The sequence below is a fragment of the Podarcis cretensis genome, assembly GCF_951804945.1.
Source record: "Podarcis cretensis genome assembly, chromosome: 9".
NCBI classification, from domain to species: Eukaryota; Metazoa; Chordata; class Lepidosauria; order Squamata; family Lacertidae; genus Podarcis; species Podarcis cretensis.
Window position 1 is genome coordinate 19753679 of NC_137178.1, and position 17382 is coordinate 19771060.

Consider the following 17382-nt stretch of genomic DNA (forward strand, 5'->3'; position numbering starts at 1 on the left):
CCACAAACCCTCCACATACTTCAAAACCTGAATGGGCTTAGTGCTGCATGCAGTTAACCGTGGGTGATTCTCATCGATTTGGGGGTAATTTATAGGCTATTCTGAAAGCAATTTGACTTCTGGAGCCATTAGTTGTTTTTACATGAACATTTCTGTTCCAAAACAGAGTCAATCATGCACAAAGCTAGTTTCTTCAGAAGTTGTCCTCTTTTTTCTCTTGGGTGCCTCGTGTCTTGACAGCTGGCACCATAAATCACCTCTGCCTTGAGTGGTGATTAGTTAATGGAGGTTAAGAATGCATAGCACTAAGGAGTTTTCTGACATGGCCGGGACCCAGAAGTGGGGAAAGCCCATTTAAACTCTCACTGGATGAGAAATGGGAGCCCACAGGATCTCCCTTCCCATACCATCTTAAAAAATGGATGTCACGGCCCTTCCCTGTTGTGCAGTGTGAATCCCACCCCCTTATATTTGGAGTAACTTTGCTTGCACTTGGCAATTATTAAAACAGCAAGTTTCTGCAATCATTGAAAATATGAAGATGGTGCCACTTGGGCAGATAATGTAAAAGTGATTGCTCCCACTCACCCAAGGAAAACTGGATATTTGTCTCCAGCACAATATTTGCAGCCAAATCATAGAACCCTGATAGTGGCTAAAATGTGATTAGATGGATTATGTGTGCAGTGCAGTCTGTGGTAAGCCAGTCACACAATTCACAGCCACCAGAGTTCCCAGAAAGTGATTGAGCATTTGCAGCTGAACTGCAAAAAATGGGCATGTGCAGTCCCCATTGGACTGAATAATTAAAATAACTCCCCGCCTCTCTCATTTTATTAAAAAAGGACTTTAGGACTTTCTTCTCCTTTAACTTGAGGCTGACTCCACAGAGGGTACAAATAATTTTATTTCACTATGATTCAAACACAGGGCCTTAGTAGTTACTTGAGTTTCTGGATTTTCCAAATACTTTAAAGATGCAAAGCCTTTTCTTCTATGGTTCCTGAAGTAAATGGACTTTTGGATGCCGGTGTCCATAAGCCCTATATTCTTATTTTTAAATATATATATATATAAATCTGTTGAGATGTTCAGGTTTGCATTTTAAGGAAATATTTGTGTGTGTCTGTGTGAATATATATATATATATATATATATATATATATATATATCACAGTTGGGAGTGAGGTCAACTCCATTATGTGGATCAAGAGTAAAATATTACAGATGATGAAGCACTAAGCGAAGTGTTTATTTATGAAAACATGTAGGCTGACAATTCATAGTGACAATGTAATATGGAAGAAGAGAGACATTAGTACTGGAGTGAAAAGGGCATAATGACATAGTTTGTTTGCTTCAGGTTTGCTGCAAGACTTGAAAGGGCCTGTTTCCCCCTTCATCTCTTACGTTAGCTTTTCTGAAATCAGATTTTGCAATGTGGTTGTTCAAAATGACAGAACGCATCCTCAGCCAGTGTTGCAAATTGGCTTTAGCACCAATATTTTATTTTACCACTTGGTTACTCACTAAGATTGCCAAACAGTAATTCTTCTGTTCCAGTAGCAATTTGAGCTATGAACCTTAAAGATGATGCCCCTGTTGGCCATTAGTCTGAGAATTCACCATTTTTTAGGGCTTCAAATATCTGACATAGTTAATAGTTAAATATAGACACCAGAATTTTTAAAGGAGAGCTTTTCAGGGAAATATAGATTAAAATGTGTAGCCTGTGAAACTACCTTAATGGCATTTATGTTGGGAAGAGAGGAGACCAAGGAGAACAATAACCTTGCAACTGTTAGTCCTTTGCTGACACAGCACAAACTTTCTTTTGAAGAATGGTTGACAATGTAATTTTTTTCTTGATACTGATTTGTGTTCTTTTTTGAGAACCAGTGCCTTATTCAATCTGTAAATACTGTAATTGTTAAAAAAAGAAAAAAAAGAAAGCACCATCTAGGGAACAAACCTGTATTGTAATTGTTCAAAATGGTATATGTCTGTCTTAACATTCCCTAAATAAAGCGTTTTAAGTTCCCTGTTTAAAAACAAAACAATTCTCTTTGAAATAGTTTGGCTTTTTTTGTAATGTCCATCATTATTGATCAAGGATAGATGTGTTGGCTGTGTCAGGCGCCGTGTTTCTTATTAAAGGTGTCTTCATTTAACTAGCAAGCAGGAAACTGCACAAATTCTCTCCCCAGTTTTTAATGAGTACCAAGCAGTATGTGTGCTTTGCCTGCGGTCCACTGAGCCTCTTCAAGAGCTGGTTTGGCACAGGAGAGTCGAAAATGGCAGGTATGGAATCCTGTCGCCTTCAAGGTGTTGAACTCCAGCTATTATCTTCCCTGACCGTGGGAATTGGAGTCAGGTTCAGGGACCAAAGTGGTTCTCCAGGAATCCCCATGACTGTCAACAGGCCATACCTCCTTCCCAGGCCTCACCCTACAATGGTCCTGCTCCGCACTTCAAGTGCTTTTGCCTGCCTAGAATGTGCCCTTGAACTGGATAGAGTGGCAGGTGAGTAAAAAGTGAAATCTCAATGGCGGTGGTGGTTTATTAAATTTGTATACCTGTGCAAAGGGAAGAGTTGTATCCATAACATCAGTTGCCAATGGAAAAAAAACCCTAACTTTTGTGAGCACTTTCCCCCAATACTACCAGATTTACTTGCGGGAACTTGAACGTTAAGCTGGCCACAAAGAGATCTCTGGTTTCAAGTGTTTCCTTCCCATAATCTTAGCCAGCCACTTGCCAAGGTCATTTATATATAGTTGGGGAAGACAGTGTGTTTTGGCCCCTGTAGGGCAGTTTGGTTTTGTGTAAAACAAAGCTGGGGTTAAGCTAGCATTGAGACAGGGCTATATCGCTAAAGGTTTATGCATTCCGAACCAGTTTTAAGTGGATGTTTTGCGTGCACATCTTTAATTTATTGCTGCTTCCCACAAGCCTCTTCTGATTTTTATCCTCCACTTCACATCTATATTTTATTGCAAGTGCATTTCATTTCTGCCAGTCACTTTGGTGCTTTGGCCACAAGTGAGCTCCGTTTCGGACTTGTGCGAGGATGGACAAAAAAAGTGGCCAACCAAAATGTCAAAAATATTTTGGAGCCAAATCAATTTTCAGATCAGCAGCACTTCTGTGGTGGGATGTCATTCATCCTGCAGCTGCTGCCCTTTTCTTCCCAGAAGCCGGTTATCTGACCTCTTTGGCCCTTCCTGCTTGCTTTCTTCCCTTCCCTTCTGTTTAGCCCAAGGGAAAGTGTTGCAATGAGTTGTGATGTAGGATTCCCCTTGCCCTGCCAAACCTCAAGGGATTGAAGACAAAGTGCAGGGCACCAATCTAGCATCACAATTGGCCTCCAAAGGCCCATTTTCAGCCATGCCTAAGGTTATGCCTGATCAGCAGGGTTTAATTACCTACCTCAATTTCTTCTGTGCAAGACAATGACATTGGATTTGTACTGTGGACCAATCTTATATTTGCATACTCATTTGCTTTTGCGCCCTGTCCATCTGAATGCTTTATAATAATGCCACACACTTCATCATCATCCCCCGTTAACAGCATATTGGTTTGGCTGCATCCTGCTATTGATTTTAATGTAAAACACCCATTGCATTGGGGGAGGAATTTCTTCCTATAAATCAATGTGAGGATGTAGTCTATAATGTGGTCCATTGTGAGTGTTGGGGGTGCCATAGGACATAAAGGGACGCTAGTTTTGAACACAGGCACTTTCTGCAATGAAGCAGGGAAATACTGGGTGAGGGGGAATGGGGGCTGTGTCATTTGTGTATCTCCTTGTGAGAAATAGGGGGAAGCTGGCGCTCAGTAGTAGCACATCTGCTTTGCATGCAAAAGGTCGCAGGTTCAATCCCTCACTTTGGCAAGTAGAGCTGGCTGATATTTCTGCCTGAAATGCTGCAGAGCTGCTGTCAGCCAGTGTAGACAATACTGGGCTAGATGCGCCAATGGTCTGACTATAGAGGTACCCTTCTATGTACCTAAGTGTTTTCAAAGGAGACCATCATTTGTAAACTGTACTCCTTGCGGTTTGCTCCCTCAAGTCTGCAAACCTACAAATGTGTGTGCTTTAGACACCCCCTTTCCTGTAATCCTATCCCTGACTGTGCTGAGCCACTGATAGCCTTTGGCTCATTAAACCATCTATGGCCTTTTAAATTGTTACTATGCTATTATTTTGTGCTTTTGTGTTGTCAATCACTCTGTGATCGAATGAAGGGCAGTTCAGAAATATAAGAAATAACCAAACTCCTTTCTCTGCAAGAGAACATGCACTGGTGCCTAAAAGGTAAAACCACTAGGCAAGGATAGCCATCATGCTGTCTTCCAGATGTGGACTACAACTCCCATCATCCCTGACCATTGGCAATGCTGGCGGGTTTTGTAGTCCAAAACACCGGGGGGGGGGGAGAGCGCACCATATTGGTTACCACCTTCCTAGAGCCTTGAAGCTCTAAATCCTGCTTCTTTCCGTTTGTGGAGATGCCTGACTACTTGGTGATTAGAGGCAGTGTACACTGCAGTGCTTATAAGTCATACAAGTGTAGAGTCGGAAGGACCTTAAGGGTCATCTAGTGCAACTCCTACAATGCAAGAATAATGCCATCTCCTGTTCAGGTGCTCAATGGTGAAATTAACAATAGATTATTGGTTTAAATCATGGGTAGGCAAGCTAAGGCCCGGGGGCCGAATCCAGCGCAATCGCCTTCTAAATCCGGCCTGTGAATGGTCTGGGAATCAGCGTGTTTTTACATGAGTAGAATTTGCACTTTTATTTAAAATGCATCTCTGGGTTATTTGTGGGGCATAGGAATTCATTTATTCCCCCCCCCTCCAATATAGTCTGGCCCCTCACAAGGTCTGAGGGACAGTGGACCAGCCCCCTGCTGAAAAAGTTTGCTGGCCCCTGGTTTAAAACTCTGATGAGAGATCCCACAGACCTGTGCAAAATGATCCACCAGCTGCCTCCCATGGTTTGTGCAGTTTTATGCTAGCAAATCAAAACATGAAGTCTACTTGATCCCTGCCTCTGGCCTATGAGAGTAAATGGGATCAGTTCACATACTGGAAAGCCATTTTGTCTGCAGCATGGTTCCATTTCTCCCTTGTTTCCATTGCTTCTTCCCGCCCAGGTGTTGTAGGAATTTGGCAGTGAGCCACACTTAACACACAGGGGCTGGGCCATCACTGTATCTAATGGGCCTCTTGAGTTCCAGTGTTTTACTGCATTTAAATGATGCCAAGTGAAAAATGGAAGTTTTGTAATACTGTAATGAGGAAGCCAACTGGGAAACAGCATGGCAAAACAATTACTTTTTAACTCTGATTTATACTACTTTGATTTAAACAGAACAAAGCAAGACATTTTGAATGCATAAAAAAGCAGGTGTCTTTCAAGCTACAGAAAGATTTCTGATACAAAAGAGTATGTGGTGTTTGGGGCTCCAGAGGGCTGATGTGACTGGAAAAAACAAATGCCTAATTGTCTTGTGAGCTCAGAAGGTTTGGGAGGGCAGGGGGAGGAAGGGTGAAAGAAGTTGACACAACTGCTTTGATTTTCTGTAAGGGGTAGCTTCTTCATTTATGTTCTGGGTCCCAGTGGTAATCTATTCATGTGATACCTCTATACGGTATTGTGGACTAAATGTTTTATAGGGGGGGGGGAAATTAATAGCACATTTTTGGAGAAAAAGTTCCTGAGGCCTTGACTAATCATTACCATATTCAACAGCTGGCAGTGTTTGCCACAACTTGGTATTTATTTATTTAAAAAAGAATAATGCTCTGAGCAAGTTTGGGAGGAAGCTGGTGAAAAGCACGTTTGATTTGCTTGCAGAGAGGTTATATGGGGTCACATCAAGCAGTTTTTCCTCCCACACTTTCCAGTGCATTCCCCCCCATCGCTTTTCTTACTGAAAAAAATCCAGGGATTTATTTATTTTTGAGAAGCAGATTTGTTGCGCAACAGCACCAAACCCATTTATTGTGGAACCTAAAATAGGGATATGAAATTGAATATGTTAGCATCTGTCTTTCTTGAGAGACAATGGAGTGCACCTCTGGAGGTGAAGTCAAACCACTGCCCACCAGCAAAACAGCAAGTGTGTTATTGACCTTAGGTTGGAAACGAGGCTAAAGCAGTTATTTGTGTGTGAACAACAGGTTTCTTCGCCAGTGATGGAGAGGAAAACAAGTTATGTCCCTGCAGACAAAGGCAGCAGAAGATGCTTTCTCTGGTCACTAAATGAAAAGACACATAGGATTTTTTTCCACTTGCTTATAAATATAATTTATAACCTGTTTAAAAATTCTTTCTTACACTTTGTACATGTCAGGCTGACAGCATAAATGCAGGCATTTACAAACGGAGGGCAGAAGAAAAAACAGGGAGAAAGGGACAGAGGCACACTCTGAACTAGTAAACTACACTTCCACTGTACAGCAATACAAAGAAATGCAATGGCTAGCACTTTGCTCTGTTAGTTATTCTTTAGAAAAAGGAATTGCATAGAAGATACAGCAATAAGGGAGATCAAACCAAACACTTTCCCATAGCTGATCAGCAAAACAATAAACAAAGACCACACCCAGCACAAACTAAGTAACGCTGCTATGGTTCAGCTCTGAGATGCAAAAAGTTGAGAAACAAAATTCTCCTTCCAAGCCCGGACTAGACAGCCGTTCTTTCCACTCCGCTTGCCCATTCCCACCCTGCTGCCAAGGTTGCATTTGCCTGTGCTTAAGGCAGGTATCAAATGCCTAAGTCTTCTTACTGCTACTGCTCAGTAATAGGTTGAAAGAGCATCGCTCAGCGAAGGAAGTCGCATACATAGATGCCATAATATGAGCCTCAGGAGAATCGTATGTCTTAGTGCCGATTATGTTCAGTGCCCTCTCAGAAAGAGGGGTTAGAAGCTGATGTGTGGTTAGGGATTTATTTTTGGAAATGATGATTTGCAAAGCCCAAGAAGGAGAATGAAAGTGAGCACCGTGTGCAGCTTTGCACGGTATTATCTTGTTTGCTCGGTTGCATTATTTTCCTCCCTCCCCTAATCTCCTCCGTTTATATTATAGCCAGTCTGTGGAAATAGTCATGTGCGGACCACACAAGCTCAGCTAAACAATGCAACAATGGTTTATCCCAGGAAATGAGACATCCCACTCCCACCAGTCTCAAAAGGAATTGCCAAAGGAAGTGACATTTGGTTACATAAACCTGGAAAGAAAATAAAAATCATTAGATAAGGATGCCACCTCTGTGGTTTCCTTGCCTAACAAGACTGCACCCATCATACAATTAACTTGGCCTCTAGGAAAAAGGGGGTGGAGTGGGGTGGATGAAAATCTCCGACCTGCAACAGATGCTAAAACCACTGCACATTTTCACTGACATAGAAAATGCTAAATTCCTTTCTCCATGAAAAAGAGTAAACTATAATACCAATGAGTTGTACACAAGTTGCTAAGCTCTTTTCATGTCTTGGTGGAAGATCAACCTATTGTACACTGTTCTGAAGTTATGGCCCATGTCTTAACTTATGCCTTGTGAACCCCCTCATGCACTGCAGACATGAAGAGTTAGCGATTCCATTTACTCACGTTAGTCCAAACCATTAGCTTACGTGAAGATTTACATTATAACCAGCCACCTTGGGAGAATGACCCTGAAAGAGGAGTCATCAGTCAGACACACAACTGTCTTGTGCTAATGAACACCTCCAGGTTCTACTTTTTTTTTCCTATGCAAGCAACTACTTGCTAAGGAGGGAGTGGCATACAACCACAACGTCACAAACCAACCTTGATATTACCTTAGTATAAGAGTGAGTGTGCTCCACACATTCCCCATTTCCTCAAAGCAGTGATAGGTCTCAGGTGAGGACTCAAGCGCCTCATAGCTGCTCACTCACCCTTCTGCTTTTGCAGCCTGATCACTCAAAACAAATACCACAATGCTACAGGAACTATGCCAGCATCCATCATGTGAGTTTTTTGTGGCAAACGTCTTAAAGGCAATATGGAAATAAGTAACATAGGTAGAATTTCCCTTCAGATAAAACACCTGATCAGATAAAACACCTGATTACCTCAACAGAGGTAAAGTTTGAGGGAATAGGGGTTTGGTTTCTCATTCAGAAACTGTTAGCTGAGTTTTGGAATAGAGATAGGAGGAGGAGGAGGAGAAGGAAAAAGAAACATCCTCAAAATTCTCTGAAAGTTTCTTGAACGCAGGAGCCAGAATTAGCTGTGTGTGTGTGTCTCACATGCCTTTTATATTTATTGCTTGCTCATCAGTTATATGATGATTCCCACAACTAAGAGAACAATGCTACCCAGCATTTGATAGGGCATTTGCATATTCAAAGCATTGTTCAGCCAGGTTGCTGTTGCTATGCCCACAGTACAGGTGGAGGAACTGAGAGCAAGGGCTTCAAGCTTCCTCTTGAGTGGCAAGATTTGAGTGGCAACCATATGTCAGGAGTGGCAACCATATGTCAGGAGAGCTCTGATGGTGTTTCCTGCTTGGCAGGGGGTTGGACTCGATGGCCCTTGTGGTCTCTTCCAACTCTATGATTCTATGATTCTATTCTAAGATTTAAACTAGGGTCTTCCCTGGTTTGCAGCTTGCAGCCTTTAAGTCCCTTGCTGCCACACTGGTTCTCAGTACAGACTTAAAGAAAAAGAAAGCCAGAAAAGGGCAAGAATTACATTCATTACCAAGATGAAAAGTCACATGTGGTACTATCTCCCAAGTCCTTGACTGCACTACAAAAACAATGAAACGTTTTTTCAGACTGAAGAAGAAGAAAAGGAGTGAATGGGGAAAAGATGCTAGTCTGATCCAGAGATGCTCACAGCAGCTTTGCATCTATTGACAACTTCTAAGTTATCACTCTTTACTGTAGAAATGATGGAGACTGTTAGTACTTGAACTAAACCGCTTTAAGCTGTATGTCGGATCCTTTCTTGCTGAGTTGGGGGTGAATGAACCCAGTGGTTTCCCCAGATGTCAAGCAAAGGAAACAGAAGTGTATGATGATCCCTCAGACATTATTCAAATGATAAAATAGTCAAAATAAATACACGGGAATCTCATATAGAGAAATGAAAGGGCCACTTGCAACTACTACATTGGAAAGAAGAAAGTCCATTGCAGAGACTGCAGAACATCTAAGCTGAGTCCATTCCAAGGATGATCAGTTTAAACTATTTAGAATGTGCTATATCAAGAGTATTCTGACATGTGATTTGTCAAGGAAAATGCTACAAGAAAATTGCAAATAAGCTAAAACAACTCTTCCTTATCATAGGATTTTTAAAATAAAGAAGTAAAACAGTTCTTAACATCTCTAGGTACTTTTATATAGATGTATATGTATATATAAATTTATATATTTTACTTATATTACTACCAGCTGACATGTCATGAGTAGCTGTATACAATACACAAATTTGCAAAATTATAAGAGGCTAATAGGAAAAATAAGCAATTCCTTTAAATAGAACTAAAAAGACTAACAATTGTGGAAGCTTAGCATTTTTTTGATTTATTTAAAAATGTGCCTTCTCTCTAGGTTGGATTCCTTTGCTGACTAATATTAAATTCCTCATAAATGCAGTTTGCCAAGCTCTTATCCTGTACTCTGTACTAGCTCTGAGTCTGGTTATTTTAAAAGAAAGAAAGAAAAGAAATTACATTCATTCCCAAGATAAAAAAGTATTTTTTACTAGTTTGAAAAACAAGCAAAACATAAAATGCAACATATTCAGATTGTGTATGCTGCCACTAGATGGCAGCGAGAACAAGCATTTAGAAACGCAGCCAAAGGATTCTGGTTTTCTCAAAGCTTCTCTACCATTCTCCGTTTTCCCCAGAACTACTCTCTTCCCGGCTGCCTCATATAAGACATGATTTAACCAGTGTGTGTGAAAACACCCACACCCCCATATACATTTATATGTATATGTTCATATATATAGGTTCACAGCAAATACAGAGGTTGGGAAGCCATTTTGTGTGTCTCTTTTCAACCTATATGGCTGAAAACAGTTTCCTGACCATTTTACACAAGCCAGTCTTCCCCATCTATAATGCAGCCCCCAACATACCTGGCCACTGACCATGTTGGTAAGGCCAGTGAGAGTTGGGAGTCCACACATATTTGACTATATAGAGATTTGTCTCCACAGGGGTGGGACATAGGAAACGTTAGATAAAGCATGTATCCACATCAAAATCCCAACAACTCTCTGCTTGGTTATTTTCAGAAGACCAAATCTGTGAACACAATTTTCTGAGCTTCCCTTCCTTCCCTGTAATAGTAGAAGACTAGAAAAGCACTCCCCTTTGCACAGCAAAATGGCACAGCCTAAAATCCTTCCAGAAGACTCACAAATCAGTGTAATGAAGGATGTTAAGTGGGGGCAGCTGAAATGAGGAATGACACTAACACTAACAGTTCACTTCTGATAGTCACAAAACAAGAACTAGGACCCTAGAACTCCTTCCTCCACCTTCTCAGAGAGGTTGAAATGGCCAGATGAAATCCTTAAAAACTCTTAAAAGAGGGGCATTATGAAGAGCTCTCTAGCACACCATTAATAACACACAGACTTTGTAATAATCACGACATCCCACACATCAGCTACAGCTCACTTGTTCCTAGGGAGTTAGGAAAGGAGTAAGCTGACTAAAGTTGCAATCCTATGCTCACCTACCTGGGAATTCAACGAGGCTTGTAATAACCACAAAGTGTAGGGGAAAGTTGGACTTTTCCTTTCTTGCAGTGAATAGGTGGCACGCCTTGTTTCCCAGTCCTCTCTCTAGGAACAACTGGTTGGCTTTGATTTCTAAATTGGTAACTTTCAATCAAGGAGTTCTCTACTCACCTGAACCATGCAGGTGTGAGCCTGGAGGTCACAGAGACCTCAGCAGCTGATGCTCATCCAATCTAGAGGCTGAAGAAATTAGCAAGCAATGCACTGACAGGAGTGAACAGGCCAAGTTACGAGCAGAAAAAAATAGCCAAGAACAACCTGAAGACTACTTCCAAGGAATAATGATTAGGAACTGTTCTACTTTTCTTAAAAGGTATTCTCCCCCCGCCCCCGCCTTATTATCACCCACCTACCCGACACAATTTCAGTCAGGATTTTTTACTCTTGTCTCATATATATGAATATGATGGAACAAGCATCACACTGTTTTTAGAAACACTGAAAGCTGACTTTTATCAAGTTTTACTATTCACCTATTCAACTCATCACTGTTTTTGCTGGCTGGCAATGGCTTTCTGGGGTTTTCCAACCCTCACAAAGGATGCCGGGGACTGAACCCTAGACTTTCTGCATGCCAAACATGTATTCTACCAATGAACCTTTCCCTAAATCAGCCTTTCCTAAGTTGATGCTCTCCAAACTTTCAGACCAGAAACTTTCAGTATCCCTGTCTATCAGACGTAGTGGATGGAACTGAATGGAAGTGGAACCAGCTTAGGAGAGGCTGTCCTAAATAATACATACACACATTGTCTTTTTCCAGGGCTTTTCAGAATAAGAATAAAAAAACCCCATCAGGGCATCATGCATCTTTCACACCTCAGAAAGAACACTTTGAGAAAGATGGAAGAATGAAACACCAATGTACGTGCAAAATATTTTTTCTTCCCAAAGATGAGCACAGATAGCCACTTTCTCAAAAGATTTCAATACCTTGAAAATAAAAGTAGCATTTTATGCTCCAAAAGACAATTTTTGATATTGGAACATATGCACCAAAGGAGGAGACAGAGGGTATTCATTTGTACGTGAAAAAATATATGCAGAAGGCCTTGGAGACAACAATATAATTGTACATTGTTCTTGCAAATATGTTTTCGTTTCCCTTACTGAACTTTGGGGTAGAGTGGGGTTAGTGAGACTGAGGTAACAGAATCTCCCCTGGTAGGGGTGGGGGGAAATGTAAATGAAAAATATGAAGTGAAACCTTGAGGGAGAATGGGAAGAGGTGTTAGGGGAAAGAACAGGAAATTATGCTGAACGCAACTTTGCCATTACCATTAAATTGTTATCATTGCAATTAAATATTGTTGTCATTATGTTCCGTTCTCTCTCTTTGCTTGTACTCCACAGCACTGTGTTATCATACCCTCCAACATTTATCCAATGAAAACTGGGGTGTCCTATTTAATACTACTACTAATAATAATACTCCGCCCATCTGACTGGGTTGCCCCATCCAGTCGGTGGCTTCCAACATAAGAAAACATTAAGCATTAAAAAAAAATCCCTATACAGAGCTGCCTTCAGATGTCTTCCAAAGGTTGCATAGTTGCTTATCTCCTTGGCTCGGGGGTCGCATAACTCCATACGCTCCAACATTTCTCCTATGAAAATAGGGGTGCTCTAAGGAAAAGCGGGACATTCTGGGATCAGAAACCGGGACAGCTTCTGTAAATCCAGGACTGTCCCTGTAAAACATGGACACTTGGAGGGTCTGTGTTATGCCTCTACAGTGGTGGTACAGATTTCCCTTTAAAATACCAGGTAGAAAAAGCCATACAGCAAATGACTTTTTACTTCAAAAAGCTCCTGCATCTGATTTTCTGACAGTCAAGCAGAGGCTGTCTCTGAATACAAAGAACAACTTAGTCCAGAAGGCAGCACGTTGGGTCCAGAATCACTCAAAAAGTTCAGCTAGAGCATTCCAGACCAAATCCTGGCCACATTTTGAAAAGCGCCCTGTGTCCACCACAAACCCAGCCAAAACCTGTACCTTGCTTTTGACTGTCAAAGACTGAAGGCCAACTACTTTCCAAACGTGAAAGGTTTTTATGAACGCTGCTCTGTGTTTAATAAAAACACGGTCACTGGATGGAACATAAAAGCCTGTGGAAATGTCAAAATGGGGAAAAGGTCAGGCAAAATCCACCTTGTGTGTTAACCAGTGGCATTTCCAGTTACCTTCAGAGAAATAAAATCATGCTTATCTGAATATCAGCTGGCCGGACTGAGGCCTCAGGGAAGTGGGGATGGTAAGAGAGCTCGGAAAGTTGTAAACAGAAGCCAAAGAGGGACACCCTGTTTTTTTCAGAGAAGACCCTCTTCTTAATACGTATTGGCCCAAACTGAACCACCACCAATTTCGTTTGTCAACAGGCAACAGGTGTCCTAACACTTCAAAGCAGCTGACAGGGAGCATGGACTGAAAACACATCCTTGCACAGAGCAACAAAGAAAATGAACTCATCCGACAAACAATTCTGAGAACAAGTACAGCATGGGAAAAGAAACTAAGAAATTAAAATGAAAGGGACGATTCTGCCCTTGCTATTCTGTCTTGAGGACACAACAGTGCTTCACTGACCCCAGGGTGTTCATTTAAAATGGGATGCAGGGAGATTACAAGGTTTGTAAAAGGCCACTGTGTGTAACTGAGAACTGAATTCTGCTCCATCACTGTCTGAGGCTATAGGATGGAAAACACTGACATTCTCATTTTGTAAAAAAGTCTTTTTTTCAAGAATCTCACATTTGTTTCCACAAAATGGTCCCTCAAAGAAAATGCCTGTGCATGTGATTCGAGAGGGGGTGGTATTTACATGTTTTTGAGATGGTCACTTCCTTGGCCTGAGGCAAAGCATTGCTCCAAGTCAGCAATCTCTCATTTGCGCTGTGAAGGTGCCACATCTGCAGGATACTTCTCCTCTACGTGAAATCAACATCAGTCCCATTGATGGGCCTTGCAGATGCACACTCTGTTTAGAGTTCCTTGCTGTGCAATGGAACTCACAGTAATCCATTGTTTATGCTGAGACTTAAAAGGTCCGAGACGCCACACAAGCAAGTTATCTGCCCTTAAACTTAGCAATTCATTGACATTTGTCCCTACCTTTAGAAATAAATGAGTATATGCAAGCCAAACTGTCATCCAATAACTTGCATGGAAAGCTTTTTTTAAAAAACAAAATAAAATGCATCTTTGGATTGAGACCAATAACTGGAAGGATTCCTCTATAAACATAGGAATATGAAGCCAATATTGTTAAAGTGGTGATATGCCTAGGATTGGTCAGTTAAACTGCAAATTCTTCCAGTCCCCCTTGACTTGCACGATACTTTGGTTTATGGCAAACAGAAAGAGAAGCCAGCATCAACACCGCTAGAGAACGTCTTGAAATGATTAAGGGCAGATTAACTTGCAATGTTTCTTGCATGTGAAATATCTCATTTGTGTGAAATGGTCCACATGGGTTGGCCTCTGTTATAAATATGAATGCATTACAATCCACATGGAAAAGGCAAGTTTGCAGCGCGAAAGGCTTGCAGTTTGATAGCAACCCATTCAACAGCTCACTGGAACTGGTTTTGAGGGGAACCACAGAGCTAGAAAAGGACAGAGAGAGGATGAAAGCTCCCATTAGAAGGGATTAGAAGACCCTTGACAGCCACATACAGCTTCCAGGGTGGGTGCTGCCATTGCTCAAATGATTAATGCTGTGGATAAATCTGGAAAGCAAAAATAATAGTAGTAATAATAAGAAATATAATATTCCTTGCACTAGATACTATTCAGTAAATAACCATACAAGCAAATTCTTTTTTTCTTTCCCCCCCTTTTTGGTAGGGTTTCTCTCTCTCTCCCCCAATTCACGCCAAATTGCATATCACATACACCCACACACCCACACTTTGATGATGGAGGCAGGGGACACTGTGAGCTGGGAGAGAAAATCCCTGCAGTTTAAGTCACCAAGGGGCACAGGCATCCCTGGGGAAGGTAGGGAGAGGTACTTGCATTCCTGCTCAGAATCTACATTATCTCCTTGCCAGATGCACAAATTTAAAACTCTGGCTTAACAACTCAATCCAGAAAGCAGTCTGGTGACAGATTATTTTAAGACATCTGATGGACAGATTTGCAACCATGAAATGCATTTGAGATGGGTGTGAGGAACTGACTTATCTGGAAATAGCCACAACCCTGCTTTGTCCATGGCTTGGTCTAGAATGGCTTTCAACAAAAGAAGAAGAAAATATAGATATATATAAAAGAGAGCCATGGACAGTTCTTTCCATCCCGCTGCCCAGGATTTGATGTAAACAATGTTCATAGAAACTGGGATTGTTAAGAAAGTTTATCCATATATCTGGATAGCAATAAAAAGCGTTTCCTAGGAAACTGTAAAATCCTGTACCAAGCAGTGTACAGCCAAGCTGAGAGGAATGTTAGATTGAATTATATTATCAAGGTAACAACTTTGTGAGATTTCTTTTAAATCCTGTGATAATGTACAAGGAGAATGCATGTGAAAAGTCAGGATTTTGTGTCTTTCCCCCCACTCTGGAATGCCTCTTGCATTGGAACACATTGGTCTGGGGTGCTCGGTTTGAGTTAGTCACAGCCGACGTGGTTAACATTCCTTCCTTCTCCTCCTAAGGTTGCCTCAGTACTTTCCTTCTGGTGCCAGTGAAACGAATGTCTCGTGTCTTCCCATCTCTTCCAGAACTGTGGCCAGCATGCTCAGGTTCCCATCAGGGAAATTCTGAGCTTCCCAAAGGTCTAAGATCACACCGGTGGGACTTGATTTTGTAGCAAAATAATTGAGGTACCTGTAACGGGACAATGACTACAGTTAAGAGCATTCCCATTCACCTGACCCCACACTATCAACATAGATGCTGAACAATAGGCTATGGAACCTGTGACCCTTGAGATGCTTCTGGACTACAGCTCCTATCATTACTGATCATTGGCTATCTTGGCTGGAGCTGATGGGGGTTGGAGTCCAGCAACAGCTGCAAGGCCACTGTCCATCCCTGGTCTACAGCGTCAATACAGTCATGCGTAGTTGCATGTGCAGCAGCTGTCTGTGAATGTAGCATTCAGCCACAGTTACCACTTACTGGCAAGTGTAATGGACCGAAGCTGGGGCAACTGCGACTTAACTATGGAACCATGCAGCAGCTGAGTAGACAACAGCCCACAGCACAACCACTTCCTTCCAGCAACACCTGCTATTATAAGGACATGAAATCCCTGTTCCTTTTAGCTGTCATGCAGAAGCACCACATTCTGCCCCACTTGCACGACCAATAACTCTGCTAACACCTAGTTGCTGCTCTACTAGTAAGCATGCTTTGAAACGGCATGCATTCCCTATGTTCTCTGATTGTCAGCACAAAAACAACTATGACTGAAATATACTTGGAGTCGAGAGTGGATTTCATTCTCTTTATTCAACTCATAGCAGTGAGGAGGAATGGGAGTTCCCCCAGAATGTCTGCTTTATATACATTATTTACACAATGGGCCCCACGTGATTGGCTAATTCTGGGATTCTCCTGTAGGCCAATCAGGTTGCGGATTCACTTCCACCTGGAGCTGCATGGGTGGCTCCTGTGGACCAATCAGACTGTTGCATTCTGAACCCTATTGTTCTAGGACCAATCAGACTGCTGCCTTTTGGATCCTATTCAGCTCAGTACATAACAATGACCTTCTGTCACATGCATTACAGGACACAAAGTCTAATCCAAAGATGGGCATGCAAGCACCTCACTGGTTCCAGGGAGCCTTATTCCATACTTGGCTTCCTTGAGATGACTAAAGGTAAAGGTAAAGGTACCCCTGCCCGTACGGGCCAGTCTTGACAGACTCTGGGGTTGTGCGCCCATCTCACTTAAGAGGCCAGGGGCCAGCGCTGTCCGGAGACACTTCCGGGTCACGTGGCCAGCGTGACATCGCTGCTCTGGCCAGAGCCAGAGCCAGAGCCGCACACGGAAACGCCGTTTACCTTCCCGCTGGTAAGCGGTCCCTATTTATCTACTTGCACCCGGAGGTGCTTTCGAACTGCTAGGTTGGCAGGCGCTGGGACCGAGCAGCGGGAGCGCACCCCGCCGCACCCCGCCGCAGGGATTCGAACCGCCGCAGGGATTCGAACCGCCGACCTTTCGATCGGCAAGCCCTAGGCGCTGAGGCTTTAACCCACAGCGCCACCTGCGTCGTTTAGATGACTAAATCTGTGCAAATTTCAATGGAGGACTGAATCTCAGAATTTCCCAAAGGATTGTGCAAGGCCTCACTAGCACATGCACCCATTTATCGACCCTCTGCCACATTGCACAGCTTGTGTGGCAAGCATGCTTACCCACCTGTCCAATTTCAGTTTGTGGGCCAGCATCCTCCAGTCATGACCTCTTGTCTGAGGCGCATCTAGGCTGCTGCAAAGCTTCTGTCGGATTGGGAGGGGGATACTGAATGCACAAGGTCCCACTACGGTGGTGATGGTGTTTGCTGGGTCCATGAGTGGATAGTCAATGCCAGTAGGTTCCTGCATTTTAGAGAAG

The 17382-nt window shown here is 42.5% G+C and overlaps 1 protein-coding gene across 3 annotated transcripts in view; it reads right to left on the reverse strand.

The window, feature by feature from the left end:
• Nucleotides 1–13588: 13588 nt before the first annotated feature.
• UNC5C (unc-5 netrin receptor C) overlaps nucleotides 13589–17382 on the reverse strand; it is a 321936-nt gene continuing 318142 nt past the window's right edge. For all 3 annotated transcript variants that reach the window (XM_079990771.1, XM_079990772.1, XM_079990770.1), the window contains 2 exons: nucleotides 17188–17366; nucleotides 13589–15645 (listed from right to left, as the gene is read on the reverse strand). In XM_079990771.1, the coding sequence (XP_079846897.1) occupies nucleotides 15480–15645; nucleotides 17188–17366 (345 nt within the window). In that variant the 3' untranslated portion in view covers nucleotides 13589–15479. The remainder of the gene's footprint in view (nucleotides 15646–17187; nucleotides 17367–17382) is intronic.